This window comes from Lygodium microphyllum, chromosome 27, assembly GCF_053477565.2.
Source record: "Lygodium microphyllum isolate KBCC chromosome 27, Lygodium_microphyllum_v1.1.10, whole genome shotgun sequence".
In the NCBI taxonomy this organism is placed as follows: Eukaryota; Viridiplantae; Streptophyta; class Polypodiopsida; order Schizaeales; family Lygodiaceae; genus Lygodium; species Lygodium microphyllum.
Window position 1 is genome coordinate 122,470,548 of NC_141161.1, and position 25,266 is coordinate 122,495,813.

At 39.2% G+C, this 25,266-nt stretch overlaps 1 protein-coding gene across 9 annotated transcripts in view; it reads left to right on the forward strand.

Annotated features, from left to right (window-relative positions):
• LPXK (tetraacyldisaccharide 4'-kinase family protein) overlaps positions 1-14,342 on the forward strand; it is a 30,045-nt gene extending 15,703 nt beyond the window's left edge. For 4 of the 9 annotated variants that reach the window (XM_087669580.1, XM_087669583.1, XM_087669585.1 and 1 more), the window contains 5 exons: positions 8,320-8,523; positions 10,630-10,890; positions 10,982-11,041; positions 11,683-11,763; positions 11,962-12,546. In XM_087669580.1, the coding sequence (XP_087525706.1) occupies positions 8,320-8,523; positions 10,630-10,890; positions 10,982-11,041; positions 11,683-11,763; positions 11,962-12,117 (762 nt within the window). In that variant the 3' untranslated portion in view covers positions 12,118-12,546. Of the gene's footprint in view, positions 1-8,319; positions 8,524-10,629; positions 10,891-10,981; positions 11,042-11,682; positions 11,764-11,961; positions 12,547-13,700; positions 13,817-13,929 lie in introns of those variants that run through there. The other 5 variants (XR_015689127.1, XR_015689129.1, XR_015689128.1 and 2 more) reach the window with 5 other exon arrangements.
• Positions 14,343-25,266: the final 10,924 nt, after the last annotated feature.

Below are 25,266 nucleotides of genomic sequence, written 5' to 3' on the forward strand. Positions count from 1 at the left end.
GACGCTCTACTGCTGAAAAACTAATTGGTTGTGATAATACTCACAAAGCTACCATTTGAAGAGTTGGAGTTAACTCCCCAAACTTCTCCCATGAAGATATTGGAGAGCAAGATTATTCTCGTCCTTTGCTATTTATCTTGCAAATTGTGTATTTGCATTCCCCTTATAAGCTAGGAGGTCATCCTCAATGCTAGTCTGCATAGCAGATGTTGGATACACTCTCTCCAAGTATTGCGTCCACCCCGACATTAATGTTTTTTTTTTCAAGGGAAAAAAAATCTATCAATAACACCTTGGAGTAGCCCATGAGGCAAAATACAAAGTACAAGGAGCTCTATAAAGAGTAACTAAGTGTGAGTTGTAACATCACAAATACAATGGTTGTGTGAAGGATGAATAGGCAATGCAATGGGCTACGATTACTTGACATTAATGTTTGATGTGTACCTTGAGAGTCTTTTCTCCACATAGGGTGAAGAATATGTGCAACAGAATGGATGGGATGTTAAAACCAATCCATCTATGCTCAAAGATTTGAGTCAGCTGGGAGGCCTTACTCATATAGTCAAAAGGTGGAAGAGTCAAGACTTGAATTAAGTCTCAATTCTCAAACTCAAGAGGTAGTTTATGACCTCTATTATAGAATCAAAGAAGAACTCATATTTTCTTACTTATCTCTTGTCAATACAATGCAATCGTGGATAGCATTACGAAGCCTTTTCATAAACTCATATAGAAGGCCCATGGTAGCTCCTTCTCTATAACACAATTGCGACATTGATACTATAGGAAGTAGTGCACATTGCTATCCATTTGTCTCTCTCCAAAACTCAACATGATAGATTGTGTGCATAATATTTAAGGCATTTGGAGTAGAGGATTTTGATCAATCGAATCACTCCTGATCCACTATCATATGCCTCAATGCATCCTTGCACTTCACCAACTTGAGATTAACCATATGTTTATTAAGAGAATATGATAGATATTATAGTTGTAAGTTATAAATCATGATTGCAATTTATAATAAGGATATGACATATATGATATAATCCAATTTGTAACTCACATACATGCACAAAACTAGAAAAACATAACAAAATCTTGTTTTGGCCGTTTTTAGAAGCTCCCATTGGCAGTGATACCTAAATACACTATGAACAAATGACTTTCGAAGGACAAAGTTGATAAGCCCTAAAGCCTTCTCCACAATAGACCAACCCATGGAATCAATCCAATGTTCTTCATCATCAAGTCAATGGAGTGGGCTGCACATGGTGTCCATACAATGTGTGGGTATTGGGCCTCCAAGAGCTCTCCCATACTCTTGCAATTGCTTGCGTTATGTGTTACAACCTATACAACATGGTTTAGTCCAATCTCTTGGATTGCTTCATTGATATGATTAAATATTACTTCTCGTGTTACATTATATGTAAGGAGTAGTTAGACTAAATAGTAAATACAAAATTAACAAAAACTTAAGTGTATTTATAAGTTGGAACTTGGAAATGGAAGATACTTGTGATCCGCACACCACGATCGGATAGATCTATAGATCTTAGAAATGTTGTTCCAGTATAGGAAGATACCAAGATATTCATTAAGTGACATGCTTGCACGTATCTTTCCGTCCATCTAAGATAATTGTGTATCCATATTTCTCCCATGATGTTCTATGACCCTCCAAGCTCTTGTGAATCAAATCAACCTTGTGGTTCAATATGGTGGTCCTTAGAGCCTTTGAATCAACACAAGTGATAGGTGCTCCTGCAGTAGCCGTAGCTGAGACACCTGTGCGAGCCACATAAAAGGCAATGCTACATTGATAAAAAATCATTCTTTTGCAATTCCATTATCATTGAAACATGTTTTGCGGTAATCTTAGTATAAGCACGACTATTGAAGACTTTGAAGTGAGATATAACAAATTGAGAGCTAAAAAATGCATGGTATGGAGTCTTTTTAGAGACTGCCATAGTTGGACATCAGTTAAGGATGTACACTGAAGTGTTAACAGTCTCAATCCAGAGGCACTCATGAAGCTTTGCTGCGAACAACATAGAGTGTGCCATGCTCATGACTGTCCGGTTCCTACGCTCTATGACTCCATTCTGTATAGGGGAGTTGGTAGAGGTGAGTTGGTGCGCAATGCCCAGTTCCTATAGAAACTTAGAGAACTTGTGGGAGGTAAACTCGCCACTAGAATTACTCCTCATAGTATCCACATGACGACCAATCTGGTTATGAATCAACAGCACCCAAGCATTGAAATAAGTAAAGGCATTTGACTTGTGGTTAAAGAAGTACACCCACATGTACCTAGAGAAATCATCCATTATCAAAAAGAAATATAGTGCGCCATTCAAGGTAGTAGTGGATGTGGAACCACAAAGATCTACATGAATGAGCCTAAGGGGTTCCTCAACACATGTGGTGGATTGTTGAGGGAAGGGTGTATGATACTGCTTACCTAGCTAACATACTTTATGGACCTCTTGAGATAGTTTTAGGCGTGGAAGGCCCTCAACTATCTCATGACATGACAGCTCATAAAGAGAGTCGTAGCCAAGATGTCCTAAGTGAAAATGCCAAAGATACTCAGAGTTCGTGGGCTCTTGTGTGGTGGCCAAGGCTTAGAAGCGATGCAAGTCCGAATTGGTGGTAGTTGGCTCGGTAAGAAAATGGCTTATGTGGTAAAGGCCATTAGGCTGTGCCTTGCCTTGAGCAATCACTAAACCAGTCTGAGAGTCTAGGACCTCGACTGGTGTCACAGTGAAGAAAATTGCTTCGGCAACTGGCAAAGCTATTGAATGGACAAGTTCACCCCAAGCTGGGGGACATGATAGACATCATCCAACGAAGCTAGATCCGGACCTTGGTCAATGGCAAAACTGATGCGACCCTGGGCCTGAACCTGACCAAGGAGTTATTTCCTACATGGACTCTCTCAGCTGTAGGGGCTCGGAAAATGAAAATGTTCTCTATAGGAGTCATGTGATGAGTAGTGCCATTGTCTACAAGCCAAATTGGTGTTGATGTGCTCGGCTGTGACAAGTGGGCCTGTGCATTCACCTCGTCGAGAGGCAACTCGTAGATGTGAATGCGACTCGCAGTCGATGGCTCTAAGGAGACAATGTGGGCCTCGAAGACTAGTCAGATAAACCCTCTAGAGTTGAGAAGTTCATTGATTGTGATGTTTGACTGGTGGCAGTGTGGGTCTGACCTTGCCATTGCCCCTACTCGGGGTTGTCACCACCTTACTTCTCTTGCTGGGGTTTACTCGATTGAGGTGTGGGGGTTCGATTCTTGGATTTTGGTTATGTGCCTCTTGCCTTAGATTGACACTCGTCATCATAATGGCAAACCTTTTGACAATGTTGACAATAATTATTCTTCTTAGATACATTTTGCCATCCAAGTTTGAGAGTTGATTGGGTGGTGCCTTGGGATTCACTAGCCTTGTTTTGATTTCGATTGGAGTTTGAATTTTGTGTGTCCTTGCCTTGCTGCCCTTTTTGAGAAGATGCAATGAGAGTCCCCTCTATCGAGGGCGTTTTATGAAATTGATCGAACAACCATGTAACGCAACAACTGACACTTAAACTCATTAAATGTGAGCATCTGAGGTTGTGAAATCCCACGTTGCACAAAATGAAAATATTTTCTTGGCAGCTTGTTAAGGAACATGATAGCTTGATTGCCAGAGAACTTAGGGACCCCAATGGGTGGCTGAGAACTCAAGGAGGAGATGCCAATACTCAGCCAACTTGACTTTCAAGTCATCCTTGTTTGTGATTTTAAAGTTTTGGAGTTGATGATTCAAATTGATGCGACGGATTCTATCTTGAGCCACATAGCGGTCAGTCAAGTGTGCCCAACACTTTGATGCTAAGTCGAAATGCTAAAGGTAAGAGTGAAACTCAAGCAATAAGCCTTACATAAGCTTGACAATAGCGGAGGCGTTACAAGCCTTCCATGAGCGGATGACCTCGTATGGAACAAGTGCGGGATTAGGTTGGGGTTCCAATCCCTGTATTAAATCCATAGGTTTTGAGAGTGTAAGACATGCCTCATCAAGTTAGACCAAGAGGTGTAGTTTGACCCGTTGAAATGAGAGCATGCTTGGCAGATGAGGAGCCAAAATCATGAGGTGTATATGAAGGTGGATAGGTGGGGTAGGGTGGAAGATAAGATGGTGTTGGTGGTGGTGGATAAGGAGGGGGAGGGGGTAATGGTGGAAAGGCAGAAACGGGCTGTTGATGTCCAATAAGTGCCAATTGATGTGGAGTTACCGAAACTAACATAGTTTCAAATGGTACCGAAGGTGGAGGTGAAGGCATTGGGACATGATGGCCCTGTCCAAATGTCGGTTGGGGCATAACATAATGATTGCATGGACCACTAGGTATGCCATAGAGGCAAAACGTGATATCAAATGATCCACACTCGAGTATGTTTGGGATGCATTCCTAGAGGGATAACTCGAAGGTGTGTGTGGGAGGTTTAGCCTCTGTCACAGGTACATCACCTGGAAACAGGTATGTGGAGGCTCTAAAGGATGTGTCTAAGTGTGCAAAATCCCCTAGTGTGGTGCGTGGTGTTAAATGGGGTGCACTTAATGGAAGCGGAAAAGAAGTTGTAGCGGAAGATAAGGGAGGGACGGGTGGGAGCCCAAATGGATTAGTGATTGGTGGTGTTGTGGGAAACATGGTTGCTTCCTTTTGTCCATTAAATGCATTAAATTGAGAGTTTGATGAAGATTCACCTACTCCAAATTAACCATGAGAAACAAAATTGTTTGAAGAAAAAGGAAGGAAAGGAATACTTACAAGTTCTTCTTTCAGCTTCTTACTTAGTTTTGAGTTCATAAAGAAATACTTGTTTTCCTCATTGGTTCCACTTGCAGATGGCCAGTCCAACCTCGAACTCTTGTATCTCTAGGATCAAGGCAGAGGTTATGAGTTGGAGAGTGTTGTACTATGAAATAGATACCAAAATGTAGCAAGGCAGATGTGTCGAACACCAGCTGCTAGTTTCTCACCCATTGCACTCTTTGCATCCATTCCTAGGTTATTCTCTACGTCCCCATCTAGGCCCATTTCTTCACCTCGTCAAGCATTTCATTGAAAGTGATCTACTGATGGGTGTACACGATGATGGCCACATCCTTAGTTTTTTCTTCTTTAGTCTTTCGTTGCATTCACTCACATACACACTTATTGGACATATTTTATTTAGCCTTATTTTTTGTTTTGTTTTACTTTGGAGCATCTCACTACCAATCTCTGTTTTGTAGATTTTGATATCTTTTGCAGGGTTTTGTATTTTAGTGTAGGGGTAGCATGCAGGTTTGCACCGGTTTTTCCTGGGCTAGAGACATGGGATGTGTACCGTTCCTTTTGTGCTTTCATCTTCCTAGGAGATTTGCTCTTCTATTAGTATGGAGGATTTTCCTCTTGAGACGGATCGTGTAGCATCTCTCTTGATGCTATCATGGTGGTGACTTCTACCTTGCTCTTTTAGTTAGGGTGCATCATCCTCACCTTCATCCTATCATCATGGTTCTTGGTACCACATGAAGACCGACATCACACTCTTCTTTCTCCTTCGGTATTAATATCTAGGGTTGAGGGGGGGTTCATTCCCTTTCATGGTATTCTACAAGTTTTGGAACTTGTCTTTGACATCAGCCTTTTCCCCCTGTTGTACCTCCTTCTTTGCATTGCATGATTTCATCATCTTTGTAAAGGGCACTTGGGCAAGTGAACAATTTTTCCACGAGGGACATTTTCCAAGTGGCATCCGTGGCATGTGCATTCTCACTATGTAGCATTTCTCTATGCATGTCATTGTGTAAAGTACCCTTGAACGGATCTTGAGCTGCCTCCACTAGCAGTTCTTCACCACAACTTCACCATCCTTCATCTCCCTTTCCCTCGTTATCGACACCCTCGAGTGGTTGGGTTAGCTTGTTTGTTTTGTGACGTGCTGGATCTAACCATCCCTTTTCATTCTTCCCATGGGACACAATTACTTGAAAGGCTACAAACCATATCCATCAATCCACCGAAAAAAAATAATTTCAATGTGGTTCCATTCACCTTTGCAGGTCTTGGTAGGTCACTGGCATGAACATCCTTTGTCCGATGCCTTATCCTGTGTGGGGTAACTACTTGGACTTCCTTGGTAAGATAACCATCACCTCTGTAGTCTTGGTAGGCCATTGGGTAGCCAACGTATATCCTTTGTCTGATGTTGTGGTTGGTTTGGGGTGGGATGCCTTGGGATAAACAAAATGGGGTTGAGCTTTTCTTCCAGTCCCTTCTTGGTTCCAATTTTGGGCTTGAGAGGGGATGTCGAGCTAAAAATTCATTACCATTGATTAGCTCTTTAAAACAGCCCCAAAATAGTAAATTACCAAAAGTTGCATCAAACAAGGAGCCGTTCTAGAGAGTTTCTGTGTCCTAAATGCAAAACCCTAATTTGGAAGGATCCTTCCACATCTATAAATAGATAGGCTACCCACCATTCAGACCCATCCTTGTCTTGCAGGTTTCAGCCATCAACCCTCTTCCACTAGCGGTCCAGCCTTCTGTGATTGTTGCTACATGGGCTATAGCTATTACCTAGCCTCCCACTACTGCTGGTGATCAGCTGCCATCATCTTCAGTAGGTTGTTTCAAATGTTCGAGTTTCGGAGAGGGGTGACATACAGAAGAAGAAGAATGCTTGGTGGTACCATTGGGGCACAAAGGGACATCTTCGAAAGGATTGTAGAATATTAGTCGCATTGTGGAAGGAGAAGAAGCCGACAAAGAAGAAGGGTAACAGCTCTATTGATGAGTCATCATTATCTTCAGGTCTAGATTTTGGCTGTTGCCTTGTGGCCTTGTCGATGGTCGCACGGTACGAGTGGCGCTGTCATCTCTCATGACTCTCTAGTGCCAGAGAGTGAGTGTGAGAGGGTGGTGGTAGTGGGACGTTCGAGCCTCATCCATACATCCATATGCAGGTTCAAAGGTCCCACAGAGGGGCTCCCCTTATGTATCGACGAAGTTTGGTAGTTTGAAATCGTGGAGTTGGGATTGGCATCTAGGTGCACATAGACCTATTTCATGACAAAGAGTGGGGTCGACTCCTAGTTGAAGGTCACACATACAAGGAAACTTTGGCAGCCTGGCTGAAGGCATCGAATCCATCGTCACGTATGCTATTGCAAAGGCATTGTTGTTAGGCATGAGAGATTGCTATTACTACGTTCTGTTTTCACGATTAGTAATGATTGACATTGACAATTAGGTTCTCTTCAAGACACCTTGGTGGTGGCTTGTGCACCCACTCCTTGGGTATCCATGGTCCTAATTTGATAGTCATTGTTTTATGTACTATGCTGAGTCATTATCATAGTATATTGTATTGTACTAGATCACCCATGATTTGAGAGAGGGTGCCACCAGTTTGTACATCTCATGGGCAAGTTTGTGCATGCATAGTGGGGTATTTTGTATTCTACGAGATATGATGTAGGCTGCCCAAATTATTTGCGCCATTTTATGGCCGATTGGCATTTCTTTGGCTGGTTGACCTGTATTTGTGGGCCACTTGATTGCTGGCCAACTTGTTCATATGTGGGGCCTATTAATAGGCATTGCTTCCTCCTGATTGTATCTCTCAGTGCATCCACTTGCAGGTTCACATCCTATGTGGAGAGAGGGAGTCAATGTCCACGGCCAGTGATTCTTGACCTGCATCTTGTTTGGTCTTGTGCATTGGTATATGGATTCCATTTCCTGAGCATCTCTCTCTCAAGTGCTTTTGTTCTTTACAGTTGTGTTCGTTCTTTGCAGTGTTCCTCTTTCTTTCTCTGTTTGTGCAGTTTATTACAGTAGATTCTCACACTTCCATCACTGCACCCTTTTTGACAGGACCCACTTTAGGCATTAGATGAAGGTCAAGCTAGTTGGTGCGACCTCTTGGCGTATTCAAACAGGGCCATGCATCTTTATTCATATATTCTTTTTCCTGTTTTATCAAGAAACACTCTCAAGTTTCTCTCTCTCTCTCTCTCTCTCTCTCTCTCTCTTTGAGTCTCACTCTCCCTTAGTGTTCACCTCTCCCAATTTTCAACAAGTATAAGAAGCAGAAATGATTCACTTGAATGCGTATTTCTTTGCTTTTTAAATGTGTGCATGATGTCAGTATCTCATGCTGGAAAGTGAAGGGACAGACTTACTAGTGTTTTTTTGATAGTCAATGGTGCTTAAGCTTTGAATGGACATTTTTATGTATAATGCACGTATATATTTGTATTTGTAGTACAAGTCACAGGTAGGTGGTGAAGTTCACTGCAACAGGCTGTTGTTATTTCAGCATTGGAAGATCAGGAGAGATGTTGAAATTGTAATGGTTAATGCTTTGTCACTTTTTGGAAATGAACGATTGATTCCTCGAGGTCCGTTACGCGAACCGCTGGATGCATTGAATCGCGCTGACATTCTTGTCATCCACCATGCAAATCTGGTACATTGAATTGGTAAATCAAAAATCTATTGTGTTTTAACTTTGGTACCCTGGAACATCAAACTGGAACTTCCAATTATGTTGCAAATTTGAATAAGTTTTGGAGCAGTTAATGAATACAAGTTATGATAGCAGTCTTGTCAGTATCATCAAAATTAAACAAGCAAGAAATTGTTGTTTTTGGCCATATATGACTTCGCTCTTCTGGGGTCCACCTGTCTGCCACCAGTTCCTGAATTAATCTGTAGTTTTTCTTACTTTACTTGCTCTTGATACACATCATCTTCTAGCTTGATTCATTAGCCATTAATTCTTCATAGTCGAAGGCCTATCAACATAATGCCACAGTAAGTTTGTGCACTGACAGGTATCTAGTTGAGATTATTGGTGCTGGTGGTGTTATATCATGTGGCAGGTGACCTCACAGAATCAGATTGTGATGTCTTTGGCTTGTGACATCATTGATTTTGCTATTTCTTTAATGAGAGAAAATTGGTGATATATAGGTCCTACATTTTACAAAGTCTTGATGATTTATTTGTGATGTTCTGATTACCACTCAAGCCATGTATAACTTCTAAGATCTAAATTCTTTTAGAGTACACTCCAGTTAGATTCAAACACTTACTGCTATGTTTAATAAGCGAGGAGAGTAACAGAAGCTTAGTTGAGAATGGATGAATCCTCCTCTTGCCCTTTAATATGTATAGCATTTGCAATTTTTTGTCACTCTTTCTCCTTGACTGGGTGTGCATGCTGAAGGTCATCAAGAACCAAAAAGAGAGATGGAGCGAGTGAGAAAATTAGACGACAACTAAGAGCTGAAGAACAACACACTGATCTGAAATATGCAACTACAAGGATGTCTACATAGATAGAGTGGAACACTATACAAGGCCATAAGCATGAAAACAAGCAAATATATACAAAAATGAGAGCTGGCAGGTTGCTAAAGGCATCATATCAGTTCACTGGACCAAGTGCCTGAGATGTATGTCAGCGTTCCAGTACTCCCAAGTGGTCCGAAAGGACTAGCTACAAAAGATGCGAACATGAGATATTATGCGCCCCTTTTCTGGCATTTAAGCTATAGTTACATAAGAGTGTCAAGTTCTCATACTCTAAGGTTATGTTAGGCACCAGGTTATTACTTAATTTCTGGTGCACGATAGCATTCTCTCTTTATTGGAACCCTTGAGAGTGGTTTTTCTCCTTGGCTCCCCTTAACTTAAAAAAAAAAAAAGCTTTGTTGTCATCTTTATTTAGGATCCTTTTTGGGTGTGAGAAGGGGTATGTTAAGAAAGACTAAATTAGGCCAAACTTACTGCTAATTTATCAAAACTTATTTGCCAAATTAATCTTATAAAATCCATCCCAAAAGAGCCAAATTAAAATGACTTCATTTTGAGTTTGGGTAGGACAAATTCCCACTGACCAAAGTCTATTAAAGGTGGAGAATGGGGACTGCTACTTTTCATCCCAATCATTACTATTTATCACCATTATTCTTGCCTTCTTCAGTACTGTACAACAATCACAAACTGCCCCTATCATCCATGCTTCAGCCTCAGAACACGTTTTCTGCTGCCGATGAAAACTGCCATGTCATTGATTGCTGCCTGTCCTGAGGCGAGGGAGACATTCTTGCCTTAGTGCTTGATCTATCTTTATTTCTGTTAGTGTTGTGAACTGCTAAATTATTCTGACCAAAAGAACTTCCCTGCCTTTTCTATATTCTCAAGGATAGGTGGCCATTATCTGCAACAGAATCTCATTCCCAAAATCAATAAGCTTTTTCACTAGTCAAGTGTGGATGTGTCTCAGGCAGTCTTATGGAAAGATGAGGCTGGAGTAGCCACGAATACTGGCTCTGTCTAGCTATAGGATTATGCGAATGTAATAGGATTAATACTATAACCAGTTAGTAAACAGATGGGAATATAAACCGTATCCTTCTGATGAGGTTTTCCTCACTATGCAACTTTTTGTAGTATTATGGCACCTGTTTGTTGTACTTTGGATGTTTGACACTCGTAATGATCTTGAGCAAGATAGAGAAGTAGAGACTTCAAAGATGGAGCCATTAAAGGTTTTGCTGTGCTACAGGTGCCTCGTGAGCATCTGGAGTTCATCAAGGCTAAGATTAGGCCTTTCCTTCACTGTGATGCTGTTATCTTGTGCAGCAAGATGCTTCCTTGTAAGCTAATTCAAGTTCCAAGTTTATTATCAGATTCTCAAAGAAACCATAGAAGTTTCTTCTGGATGAGTGCAGATAGAAGTATATCATTGGATGTTCTGAGAGGTGAATACGTAGTATGTGTTTCCGGAATTGGCTGTCCAGAATCTTTGTCATTAACTTTGGAGCAGGTTTGTGTAGTAGTCCTTTCAGCTTTTCTATCTTTTCTGTCTTGGATCTGTTATTTGAGCTCATGCGCGATATGTTCTGAGTTTGTCTCAGCTAGGGGCTGTCTGCTTAGAGCGCATGGACTTCCCTGATCATCATCATTTTAAATCCAAGGTGGGTCCAGAATCAATTTTATGCACAGCTGCTGGCAATGAGTATGATAAGTGGTACAGCAGCATTTTTCCCAGTGGTTTCAATTCTTGGCATATATGTTATTCTGAAGAGGCCTTTTTTCCAGAATGTGTGCATGGGCATAAAATCATTAATATGGTTGAGTTGACAATTATTTCTGGAAATGCCTTAAATGTGCGCACACATGCACATGTGCATCCATGCGTTTGTGTGATTGCACTGTTTTATATGTGCTGCTGTGATAGAACAGCAGGCTAGTTTGAGTTTTGTCCATTTTTGAAGCATTTTTCCTCCAGTGGTTTCGATTCTTGGCATGTACGCTATCCTGAAGACGCCGTTTTTTCAGAATGTTGTGCATGGGCGTATAATCATTAAGATGGATGAATTGGTACTTATTTCTGGAAATGTCTTAGATGTGCACATGCACATGCACACACACGCACATGCGTGTGTGGGTGATTGCACCGTTTTATGTGTGCTGCTGTGATAGAGCAGCAGGCTAGTTTGAGTTGCCCATTTTTGAAGCTTGTGTTGTTCTGTTGAGATCTTGAGGTTTTTGTAGCTATTAATCTAAGGTGGTCTTGGTGGCCTTCTGCTCAACTGATCAAGATGGCTTCCTCCAGGACATTTCAATGATACAGAAGAAACTCTGCATGTTTCAGTCAAAGTTAGGATCGAGTCCTCTTGTTATTATCACAGAAAAGGTAAGCTATATGCATTTGCCCTTTTTTTGCTTGATTGGTGGAGGCCTGCATTTTTATGTGATTTCTGTTGCCAGTTTTTCTTACTTGACTCGCTACCTTCCCTTTTGTTACTAGTGTATCGTGAACCTTTCAGGTCAGTTTCAATTAGAAATGAAAGGAAACAACTCATGTCCCTAAAGTAGGTGATATCTTCTGCAGGACTATGCAAGAAACCCCCAAATGTTTAGTGGGCTCCAAGGATTTTGTAATGTTTTCGCTCTGCATTCTAGACTGGAATTGGAAGATGACTTGGAAATGTCTGTAGACTTGAATGCGTTCATTGCAGAGAAGATAAGAAGATGGAAACTACATTAGATCTGTTTAAGGAATGCAGCTTAGGAGCCTTTACCCGTCTAATGCACGGAGGTGGCTGCCAGTGGGGGGAAAGATGCATTGGAGTTTCAGTCATACTCTTTTGAGTCAAACACCAAAATCCAGTACATGGAGAACTAGCCTTTAGGTTGTCACTTCTGAAGGAGCTAACCAATGCTGACAAGCTTGATGACCCTGCACACCTGTTGCCTTAGCCTCTGCCTACCAGCTTGAGATCCAGAATGTGCTTCAGAGACACGTAAGCTGTGGGACATGAATAAATGTTGACACAGCTAATTTGGATGTGACAGATGCATTGGCTGCTTACACAGAGTCGACAAGACAGGTGAGATGGGTCTATTGGACTCTTTTTATTTCCGTTCTTTCTTGTGGGACAAGCCATCCTTCTATCATATGCTCCCCTTCTAGTAAGATAGTTCTTCTAGTCTTTAGCTTGCCTAATTCTAAGTGGATAAATCTCTGTATGTGTGTGTGTGTAGGGGCATCCTGTATGTCAATTACTACAAATTTATGTCATTTTCGTAGGTCAGAATCCAGATTGCTGCCTCATGAAGATTAAAATGCAAGTGCTTTGTTTTCAAATAGCTTGCTTTTATTATTTATATTGGGCATCACTTATCTCCCTGGTCTTGATGATGGATATGTGCAGTCTTTCCCTCACGTATTGAGGTAGGACACGATCGTTTTTCTACATCTCCTAATATGTAATATGAGGAACTGGTTGACAGATCAGTATCTGCTAAGCTCTAAAAATGATTGTCTGCAAGTTTAAGCTTATGATCCCACGTCCATGCGAATCATTTATTTGGAATTTGGAGAGGAAAGATAAATAGTATTGCTTGCTTTGGTATTGTGTTGATTTGTGTTATAGGTTTGTTAGCATTGCCCGTCAAGGCTTATGCTTTTACATTGCTATGATGGCATGGTGAATTATCATTCAAGAATTAGTCCTAGTCAGGCCACAAATTTGAAGGGTTGCCCAACTTTTCATTATTACGAAGATCTTAAAAGAGCTCTCCTTTCCATTTTAATGAGACTGGAACAGCATATAACTAAGAATTTTTTTAAAAAACTTATCATTTGAAGGGTAATATATCTATCACCCTTCCTTAGAAGGGCAAAATGCCCTTCGAAGGGTGTTGCGACCTTCAATACTTAGGCCTAGTTGTAGTTTTATTGAGTTAAAAGCTGATTTAGTTTAGCTTAAGGTCATGTTTTGTTCCAATTTCTCTCTCTCTCTCTCTCTCTCTCTCTCTTTGTTTAAAGCAAATTCTTTAAAAGATGGAAACAAAAGGTCATTGTCCCAATGTATGTCCATATACATATGTTTTCAACTGCTGATTATACTTCGCTTTTCACTTAGAGGTTTTGATCATTGTGATATTCTTTTTGGATATTAAACCCTAAATCCAATTGTTCCATACACATGCATACAACAACCTGTATGTATGCGTTATAAACACATGTAAAGCAACACTGCACAGAGAGAGAGAGAGAGAGAGAGAGAGAGAGAGAGAGAGAGATTTTACGAAAAAAAAAAAGAGATATATATTTGTGATCCCAAGGGGCAATATAACTAGACACTTGGGATATCCTATTGGTGTGGAGGTTGCTCCCCGTGCCTTGTTGAATTGGATGGCCATTCGAATTCATGACAGATTCATGTACTGGAAATCTTAGAGTTGGCCTCTACATGTTAGATTAAAAGTGGCTCAATGCATAATGATCAGTATGATTTTGTTCTTTTTGCCATTGCTTCCTTAGACTAAGAAGTCCCTTTTGGATTTGGTTCAGTCTATCAGATTTATGTTGTGGAGGAAGAAAGACAATCGTTTGGGTCAAGTATGGATCTCTTGGCAGCATGTGACTACTCCGCCCGAAAAGAATGGGGGTGCAGCTTTGTTGGATGTTAATTTGCATATGGTTGCTTTTAGACTATCCCTTTTGTAGAGTCTATGTATTCAGTGCCCTTGGTTAGATATTGTTAAATTTTTCATCCAAAAGATTAACATCTCTCATGGTAGGACGATTATTTATGCTTCTTGGTGGCATGCACTTAATTCTATGAGGCCTATTAAGGTCTCTTAGTCTTTTCTCCTTTCTCATTTGATTGCTTCTTGGTAGGAGATGCTTCGTTTTGTAATTTGATGTCCTTTGGATATTCGTAAGAAGGAAAATTTGTTGCAAGGAGAAGTATTGGCTTCCTCAAGATTGTTGGATTGGTCACAAAAAGATTTGCAATGAGACAAGTTTAATCAAATGGCTAGGTTGGGATTGAAGACAGTGTGTGATGGTGTTATATTGGGCAGCCCTGTTTTTATTTTTTCAGGTGTATTCGTTAGTACTTTAGGGTGCCTCGTGAATATAGTGACATTTGGTCGGCCATATAGAACAGTCTTCAGAGGTTTTCTCCTTTGCATGCATTATAATCATTGGATCCATGACATGATTGGATGTTTGTGCTTCCTGATGATCTTGAGAAAAGATCAATCAATCAGATATATTATCAGATGGTGGAAGCTAAGAGATGGGTCACGCGGAAAGTTAATAAGTTATGGCATCTTAGGGATAGCAAAAAGAAGTTGTGATAAAGATTTATTCAACTTTGGAAGTCTAAGGTTTCTTATCAGGGTAAAGTGTTCAGGTGGAGGTTGCTCATTGGGGGTCTTCCAATGGAAATACTCCATGCCCGAAAGATCTCTGTAGGTCGTGTTTTTTGCACATGTGATGAGGCATTGCTTCACCTCTTTGTCTCTTGCCCTGTTGCGTGATAGATTTGGAATAATTCGTTTGTGGATTATGGAAAATATGTCATTTATGCCTTCTTTGCATTCAGATTGTTCCTGTCTATTTCATTTCCTTAGATGGACAGTCCTATGGTATATATGGTGTACTCGCAATGTCTTTATTTTTGATTTAGTACAAGCACCATGGGCATGTAGCATGTGTGCGTGGATTTGTGTTATGGCAAATCTCTTTTATGACATTAACTGAATTGTTTTTTTTGGATATTGTTGCTTCTTGGTTGGCGATTGTTCGCTCTACTCCAACTGTACCTTTGTGATTTATTAGTATTTTATGTAATAGGTTGTTTTGAGAGCTTGTAGGCCTTACGTAAATATTTTCAGTGAGAGAGAGTTTGCCTGTTAGCTCTATGCTGACCTAATGGTCTATTGTAAGTATTTACTTCTTAATACAATTATCTTCACGAAAAAAAAGAGGTATTTGTCTCCCAAAAGGCAAAATGACATATGACTCAAAGAAATGAGTATATTTGACCACGTTTAACTGGAGGACAAAATTGAAAATGAAACAAGTAGATATGTTGATGCTTAGAATGCTAAGGATTGCAAGTGTAGGCTACTATCATGTACAAAAAATGAACAATCGGGCTATCTAAAAATGTTGTATTCTCCTTGGGGTGAGAATATCTATCATGGGATGATACAACACATACGTGTGTGCGTGATTAATGTTTACAAGAGGTCAATGAAACATTTTACACAAAATTGTAGACATTTTGAACTCAAACTATCATGTTTTCCAAGTAGAGTAAACAATATATGATTAGGAGAAAACATCTAGTTAGGAAACAATAGATAGTTGGGAGAAAAGGAAACTAGAAATGTGATAATATGACAAAGTGGTGGAATTGATAGGACTTGTGGAGGAAAAAAGATGATTAAAATTATCCCATGATATTCCTCATGGGTCTATCCACCGTAGATAGGCTAAAGTGCACTTTTAACAATGTTGACTCGACTTGAAAAAACAATAAAAATGAAATCAATTAAATATGCTCATGCTTGTTATTACAAGGGTTGTATGTCTAGATCACTATTATGTACAAATTTATTTATAAATGATTCCCTAGTATTAGGCTCCATGTGAGCTTGACAATGGGGCATTCAACATCGTTAGATTGTTTCAAAAGCTTGATATATTTATGACTCAACTACCTCTCATCTAGTTGGCTTGTTCATTATGTTCTAATCCAAAAGCATGGAAAGCTCATTGATGGTCTCAAGATTCATGCATTGCACTTGAAGTTCTCGCCTCTACTTCTTTGTATACCCACAATGTATAGATCCAATGCCAAGAGAAGAAGATAGAGAAGAAGAGAAGAAGGGGATGGAGAAGAGCTACTTCCAATTTGTCTTGCACTCTTTGCCTCACACATTACCTTGCACCCAATCTCTTACTCTTTAAGCTATGGTAGTAAGAGGAAAAGAAGATATGGAAGCAAGAGAAAAAGATGAGCTTTGCTCTCACTTCGTCTCTCATTCAACTCATATTCTCACATACATACATACATTCTCACTCTTAAGCAATGGTTGCCACAAGATGATGGATAAAATGGAAGGGTAGAAACTTAATAGTTGCACACAAAAGAACAAGTTCTCTATTCGCTTTTGATTGGGCACTCTACCCTTTTCCATTGAGCTTTTTCCTTAAAGTACATTCTCTACTTTGCTTTTAATGGATTTGATCTTTTGACATTAAGGTGTAGAGGAAAGAAGTGTAAGTAACTTAGGGTGACGAGTTGAATTCTAGCTGAGTCTAGACTCCTTAAATCTTATGGAAATTGATTGCTATTGAGATAGAAGTGAAGGTGTGCTTTTGTCGAAGCAAGTAGGGTAGAAGTAATTGATGGGCCTTGAGTTTCTTCTTAATTTGTTAAGGTTGTAGAGTGTCTTTTCCCTCCTAATATTTGTGTATTGAGATTGTGAAGAGGTCATTTCCTTATTAAATTTTCTCCAAGCTAGGTTTATTTCTACCTATGCTTGCTACTTGTAGTCATTAGATCAAACACAAGAATATGAACCATTGCTCTATAACAAATACGTTGGCCATGATTTACAATAATGCACTCTGATACAATCTTTGGAGAAACAATTTGAAGCAACATAGAAGAAATTGGATTTATTTCATGTAGGAAAATCAAACAAGGACTTGACTCCTATGACTTTGTAAATCAGCCAATCAAGAATTCAAATATGGAGTGAGGTGCTACTTGTTTTAGATAAATATAAGAATTTAAAACTATATTCATTTGAATAGCATATAAATTTTCATAAGAATTTTGCTATAAGTATATTGCTATTTTTGGGCATATTTTATACAAGAATGGGTTTATTAGTTGTGTAATTGGCAAACAGAAGGGAGGTTTGGGCAAGGGCTATGCCTTGGGGTATTATATCAAAAACCTTACCTTTCTAAAGTTTCTTATTTTCATCATAGGTTCTCAAGGGACAATGCATAGTTTCCTCTTTTGCATTGAAGACCCTATCAAGATATCTTGGAGGGTATCCTATTAGATAGAATGCAAAGAAGATAATGTTGTTTGAGGAGGAAGCTCCACAAGTTTTTGTGTTGGGAGCAAAGGTGCATGTGCCTAGCCATCCACATTTACTCACTATACAATGTACTTGCACACATGTACATAGCAGGTGGCGGGCACCATCACTATCAGTTTATTCTTTGTTCTTTTAGTGACTATTGAATAAGCGAAGGCCGGTCGTACATCGTGATTGTTGGAGTTTCCATATACGATGTGTCTTTGTTGTGCTCTTGCTCCATCCGCTATAGCTTTTGCTTGTTTTCTTCCTTTCGCTTGTGTGCTTCTTGTTGATTACCTTCACCATAAGATAAACAATATTTGAGAATAAAATAAGATAGACAATTAGCATGAGAGAAGAAAATACCAAGAGCTTGGATGACACAAGATGGGATATAATATTTTCTCATGCATGGATTAGCACATTTTTCATATATGTATTATAATAAATACATTAAAAACAAATCTATTGCACATGTGTACATACAAAGTCATTGCGCTAATAGATGCATATAAGATATAATGACTTTAATAATGCTTTTTCAAGTTAAAGAGGACATGAATTCACACACAAAATCTTGCACTCCCAAAATAATAATTTCACTTACTCCATCTAATTATTTGCTCACCACACAACACCACACATTAGTATTCTTCCATTTATTTGCCAAGAATAATGCGACTAGTATTACATGTGTGTGACTTGTGTGATAAGTCATAGATCATGCAGTAAATAAATAAAATCCACCATAATAAAATGTAGTAAAATACCATGATAAACATAATTTCATAATATTTTTTGGGGATTAAAAAGCAATTGTCCCCAATTCATAACTCAAAGAAAAATATGCAAGGATGGCCAACCACATGTAGGTATTGCCTACTGCGGTGAATTTGCACTATAAAATTTAACGAATTTTACACAAAAACACTGTCTACTACGTCTAATTTGTGCCTTTGGGATCTTTAATGTGATTGTGAGTGGTAGGTATTAATTAGGTTGTTATATTATGGAGTTCGTGCTTATTTCTATACCCATGTTGATTCTTTTATAGAATGATTTTTATACTTGACTAAATATCTATGGTATTGATTACTTGTTCTAGTAGTTGTGTGGTCATGGTTAATAATTATTTCAAGAACTAAGATTTTAGTATTGGCCTCTAATAAAGGTGGATTATCAACTACATGTGTAACTAGAGGTTTTCTTGAATGGTTTCAACAAACTAATATGAAAGGATTTATATATTTCCCAATGAGGAGTAATACGTACTCTAAATGTATTCTCATAAATCTTATAAACAATCCTAAATGGGCCATAATATCTAGACGCTAACTAATTTTTGGATGCTTTTCAATGGATTAAAGCCTAATCTTTTCAATTCTTAACTAGACTAGAATATTTTCTTGAAATTTAATAGCCTTATGTCTTTTGTTAGCTTGGGCTCTTTTGTTAAAACTTCTTCTAACAGTTTTCTATGGTCAATGGCTAAAGAGTTAGCACTTGGTATATCACTAGCAATAGTGGTCATAGCAATATGTAATTCTTTCCATAAAATACTTTGAAAAAAGCTCTATTAGTTGTAGAATGTGGTATTATTGTAAGCAAATTGATGAATAGGTAGATGTTGGTCTCGATTACTAGGTCATTTAATTGTGTAAGGTGTAAGAAGATTAAGAATTGTATTATTGGTTACTTCAATTTGACCACTACTTTGAGTATGAAAAGTTGATGTAAAATCCATCTTAGAGCCTAAATTCTTAAAAAGAGCTATCTAAAAATAATCGTTAAATTGGCCATTTCGATCAAATAGGATAACCTTACGAAATCTGGGATGAGAAAATATTGTGTTAATAAACAACTTAGTAGCTTCTTGGAGCCCCAAGAGAGACACCAAGGAAAAGGGGATTATACCGCAAGAAAATCTATCTTGTAACATCAACAAGCTTTTGTTTCATTCTTTTGATGACCAAAACAAGGAAAACAACAAACCGTCACGCAGCAACATAGTAGATATCTCCCACGGATTTGATAGAATCAACCATAATCTTCAACATCTTCACAGAATCCATCATAATAAACAAGAACACAAAGGAATATACCGCTTTTTGAATGTAAATCAATCACATAGTATTTATCTTTAATGTCTTCATAGTTTTCTCTCTCAATATCCCATAGTAAGATACATTGTTTTGATAGAATTGACTATCTCTGACTCTCTCTATCAATAGTACATCATCTCCTTACTACAATAATAAAAAATCACTCATAGTAATCCTTCTTAGGTTATGGATGCACCTCCCAAGAGGTATGGGAGGTATGAAAGGGCACCAGAGCCACTACAGTGACTCTTCATAGCTCACTACTGTCACTGTTACTTAAGTCTGCTCTTCAGTCTTCAACAACTACTTCTTTCACTTGTTTTAGCTCTTTTGAACTTAGATTCATCCTTTCCAAAAGTTAGAAAACTTTTTCAAAGTTACACATACATTTTACAGAACACTTATAGAAGATTTATAGAACAGAGCAGAGATAGAGGGTCTACAGAGGGTTACAGAAGGTCATCAAAGAATAATAGATCCTCATAACTTATACCAAAACCATTCCAAACTATAAAAAACTATTCAATAAGCTTTCAAAAGACCTCAACCTTCATCAATCATCAATCCATGCTTCATACAAAAGAAAATCAGAACAAAACACAAGCTAAACAGAAGGTATCAGAACTAATCAGAACCTCAACAGAACTTATCAGAACATCACAGAGCCTCATATTTCCACTAAGAATCATCATGAGATTCCAAAACATAATTAATATAATCCAAAACATTTTCAAATACTTTTAAAACAATCAAGTATCACTCAAAATTAATAAAAAATTAACCATTCAGACCTCAAAAACAACAAAAATCAGTAAAAAATGTAGTATTTTAACCCTCTCAACATATTCCCACACTTAGAAAGGAAGCGTCCTCGTGACCTGAGGAAAAGAAGAATATAAGTTCAGTAAAGAGCTCAATTTGATCTTCTTTAGTATCTTCAATAATCACCCAAGCATGACCCCAACTTATCACCTGTATCTAAGAAAGAATACTACTAAAGGAAAACATCGTTATTCATTAATACATCTTATAAACAATAGAAAATCATGACAAATTTGTAAATGATATAAGAGGTTCCTCAGCTTTGCATCGTAGGCTTGCCATCCACCATCACCATCAGTGTCAATAGTCGAAAAGAGAGCTCTCGAACAAATTATTCAACCAACACGAACTCATTATATAAAAATTAATACATCACAAACACAAAACAACCATCTGAATGTCACCTCAAAAAAAAAAATCTCATTAAGAAGCACAGAAGATACATTCAGGGGTATCAGTGAAGATGATCCCTCTTGAAAGCTTGATGATTAGGAAAATGATCCATGGATAAAGACTCATCTATAAAAGATTTTGGAGGATTCTGAAAGAATCGAAGGTAGCACATCTGTTCTAGGAAAACAAGGTATTTGCTAGGTAAACAAAGGGCATGAAAATATATGACATCCAATTGTTGGAAATCAATGTTCACATTGACATTCATACAAAGCTTGGGAATGACCTTTTGATCGTTATGGGAATGCCTATGCATATATGCTAGGTACCAAGCAAAATGGGCTGTCAATCTCACTGAAGGATAGAGATTGTGAATATTGTTGGAAAAAATGGAGATAATTTTGGTACGCTTGACTAGCAGTTGTCCAGTCCCTTGGAATTAATGGCTAATTAATATATGGTCATGTGAGAGAATCAATTGAGCTTCATCCTCTTCTTCTTGGAATCTATTGATCAAATCCTTAATACCCACTAACCAACTGAGGGGGTTGAGAAATAGAAGTGGTAGGAGATGGAAGAGGAATAGGTAAAAGAGGATGAAGAGATGGGTAGGCAAATCATAAAATGAGGAATAAGTTAAAGAAGGATTAGCTGAAAATTTAGGCGAATCAATTAGAAAATGTGTTAATTGATAAGTAGGAAAAGTAGAAGGTATATGGATAGATGGGGAAGGATAAGGCGGAAAAGGGGAAAAGAATCGATCTTCAATGAAAGAACAATAGGTAAAGATTGAAATTTGAGAAAAACCCTGAGGTTGGAAAAGGAGAGGTAAGATGGTTGTTGAGTTGGATTGATAAAGGGAAAAATAGGCATCATAGCGATGGGCCATTTTTTGATAATACAATAAGCTAGGAACAGAGGGACCTAAAACATATCGTCGATGGTAGGCATCAAAGAAGGATGAATCAAATGGATGGTTCTTGGAAAGATAAGCTAAAAGATCCACCCTAAGTTGGTTAGTGTTCTGCACATGAGTAGAGGCTGTATTCTGTCGTTGGTTTAGGACTATAGAATCAATCATTGAATGCCATAAAGTGTCAGCGCAAGTAGTCACTTTAGAAGAATATCACTGGAACATTTCATCTATCCTCAACTCCAAATGGTTAACATACAAGGTAGCTTGTAAGGCCACATCCCCTACATACCAAGCCAGATCTACATCATTTGGAATTAACAGATCACCTCATAGATACATATAAGACAGCAACATGGTATATGTCGTCACAGAATCTTCAAAGACCATACGGACTTCTGTTAGCAAATCAGAAGACCAGGCGCCACTCCAACCATCCTCTGGAAGAGGTAGATCCATCGTTGAGAGCTTAATATAGAAGGCCAACTTTTGTAGCTGATAGTGGACAAAAAAGGAATGGTCGGGAGGAACATACTCCTAAAATTGCTCAAATGTAGACCATAATAAATCCATCATGGACTGCAATCTTTCCACTTTAGCTTGAAACAACGGACATAATGTGGCTTGTCTCTGGAGAACTGCCAAGTTTTGTTGAGATATAGAAGGAATCATGGGGACACTGGGACTTGGAGGGATGAACCGTGACTGTGCCAGTTGTTCCTTCAATTGTTTAATCTGGGAAGCTTGGAATTCCACTGTATTGTGAGCAGTCTGCAAAGCTGATAGTTTTGTATCTAGAAAAGTCTTAAACTCTTGAGCTTCTTTGGACATTTTCTCTTTCTCTTTCGAAACTCTAGTAACCTTTGACTGAGATTCTGCTAACTGAGTTTTCAAAGAAGATATTTCTTCTTTCTGGGTATCAATCATTTTTTTCTGCCACTCTATCTGCTTAAACAGATCGGAAAGAGTGTCTCTATAGCAGAGGCTAGCTCTGTGGTTTCCTTATGTATCCGGTCTTTGGATTGCATCAATTCTTCATAGAAATAAGTATATAACTGTTGAACACAAGCTGTCACTGAGAGTTCAATAGAACTCTGGATGTCATTACAAAGGAACTCTGGATGTCATTACAAAGGAAAGGAATGGCATCCCCTATCATTAAGCTGTTCAGCGAAGGAACTGATATATCAAAAGAACCCTCTCGATGTGCCCTGAATAAGTTATTGCATGTGAGGTAGGCAGGGAGGTCACTTCCAGAGGTAGTAGGAACTGACGTTGAAGGAATGATTGGTGGAATTGTCTCTGCTACACGCTTCAAGCGCTTCCGCTTAATGACCAACGGAGGAGGGGAGTGAATATCCTCTACGTTAATGGGTTCTGAATCTTCTGAAGGTGGAGGGGGAGGGACCGGATCAAATGGAGGAGGAGGTAAAACACCCCTCTTAAGGCCTGAATATGTCAGGAAAGCATAGAAATATGAACCATAGGTTACATTGGTAACATTTCCTCTAGTCACCTTAACAAAATGCTGGCCCATCTTCGTAAGAAGGTAAGCATTCCAGTCAATGGCAACCCCTTTTAAAACCATCCTGGAAGTTGTGAAGAGCTCCTTGGACAAATAGTGAGATGGTGTCTTGGCAGGCATGAATCTGTCCTGGAGAAATTGGCAGACCAGCTTCCAGAGAGGATCAGTGATCATTGAGAAAGACACTCCTGAAGTGTTATCACCTTCTTGACATCAAGGACCTCTTTAGTTTGCTTTTGTAATAGCTTGAGGATCTCTTTATTTGAGAATAACTGTCTGGCTGTGACAAAGGGTTCTCCTTTGTAAGGAAGAGACAAAGCCTTCCCTAACCCTCTAGATGTCAGGACTATGGAAGTACCATGAGCTAAGTCCGATTTCTTACTGTATGACATGAGAAACTCATCACAAAGGGCTGGATTGTCTGGATTTAGAGGGAGTGGAGCAGTCGCAAAAGATGCAAGGCTAGCTTTTGCAATATGCTCAAAAGTCAGTAGGGAAGAATAATTCCTACTGATCAATGGGACATACTGAACAGGAGGAGGATCTTGAGGCACCATTCAAATGGAATACACACACACACACACCATACACACAGACAATTACAGTGAATGTTCCGCAAAACAATAGAATATCTATAAAAAAGAAATCGACCAGAATAAATACACACAGATGTAACTAACCGACTAATCATTCCAAACAATCCACATCCTAGAAAAATTTGGCATGACAACATTCTAAAAATATTCAGATGAGTTGGTGGAAATTTTTTGAATTTTTTTTGCTTTTTTTGATTTTTAAATGAATTTTGTTCAATTTTCAATGGATTTTGAAGGATTTTTAATATTTGTAATTTTTATGTAATTGATTTTTTGCATTTCAACCAAGAAAATAAACAATTTTTTTCCAATTTGGTAAATAAATTTTAAGCTATTTTTCTATTTTAATTAATTTTTTATGATTTTTAAAGATTTTTTAAGGATTTTAGGTGTTTTCTCGGGTTTTTAATCGGGTTTTGAAATTAAAAATAAGTACATGGGGCTGCGTGTAAACAACTGCGTGAAAACGGTCGAGTACGCACCACCACATGGACAAGTCGATACGTGCGTCCTCGCGCGTGAACAGCTGCGTAGAGCAGCACATGAACACACGATTACGCCTCGGCACCCGCACATGACTATCCAACGGGTCGCGTGGAGATCCCGTAAATGAAGCGGGGTGGGAATGGGGGCAATGGGGCCATGGCGGGAGAAGAGAAGTTGGGGGGGCTTAGGAGGGGCATATGAAGGGGGGTTAGGACGGGGGGCATAAAAGAGGGGGTAGGAATAAGGGTTTAGAAAGGGGGGGGGGGGGGGGGCAAAGATGGGGGAGGTGCCAAATTTAGAGGAGGGTGCCAAATTTAGACAGGGGTAAATTTAGGGGGGGGGACCAAATTTAGAGGGGGTTGCCAAATTTTTTGGGGGGGGGGGGGGGGGGTCAAATTAAGGGGGTGGGGTCAAATTAGGTGGAGAGGGGGCAAATTTAGTAGGGGGGCCAGATTTGGTTTTTGGGGGGGGGGGGGGGGGGGTAAATTTGGTAGGGGGGGTCAAATTAGGGGGGTGGGGGCAAATTTGGTAGGGGGGCCCAAAAGGGCGGGCGAAGAGAGGTGGGAGAGGAGGCCGCAGAGGGGCGGGCGAGGAGAGGTGGGGGAGGAGGTTGCAGAGGGGTGACGGTGAGGAGAGGTGGGGGAGGCCAAAGGCGAGCGGACAGCCCTCCTTCGCAGCAAGCAGGCATGCAACCCGACGAGGGAGGAGGGTGAGAAAGAAGACGAAGAAGAAGAAGACGATTGGTTTTTTTTTGTTTCTCTTTTTGGTTTGTTTTTTTTTGGGTTGTTGTTTGTTTTTTTTTTTGTTTTTTTTTTGTTTTTTTGTGAATGGTGGATTTGGTGTTTTTTTTTTGTTTTGCATTGTGTGTTTTTGTTTTTTATTTGGGCGTTTGTTTTGGTTTTTTGTTTTAAAAATATATATATATATTTGTGTTAGTAGGGGGTATTTTGATGTT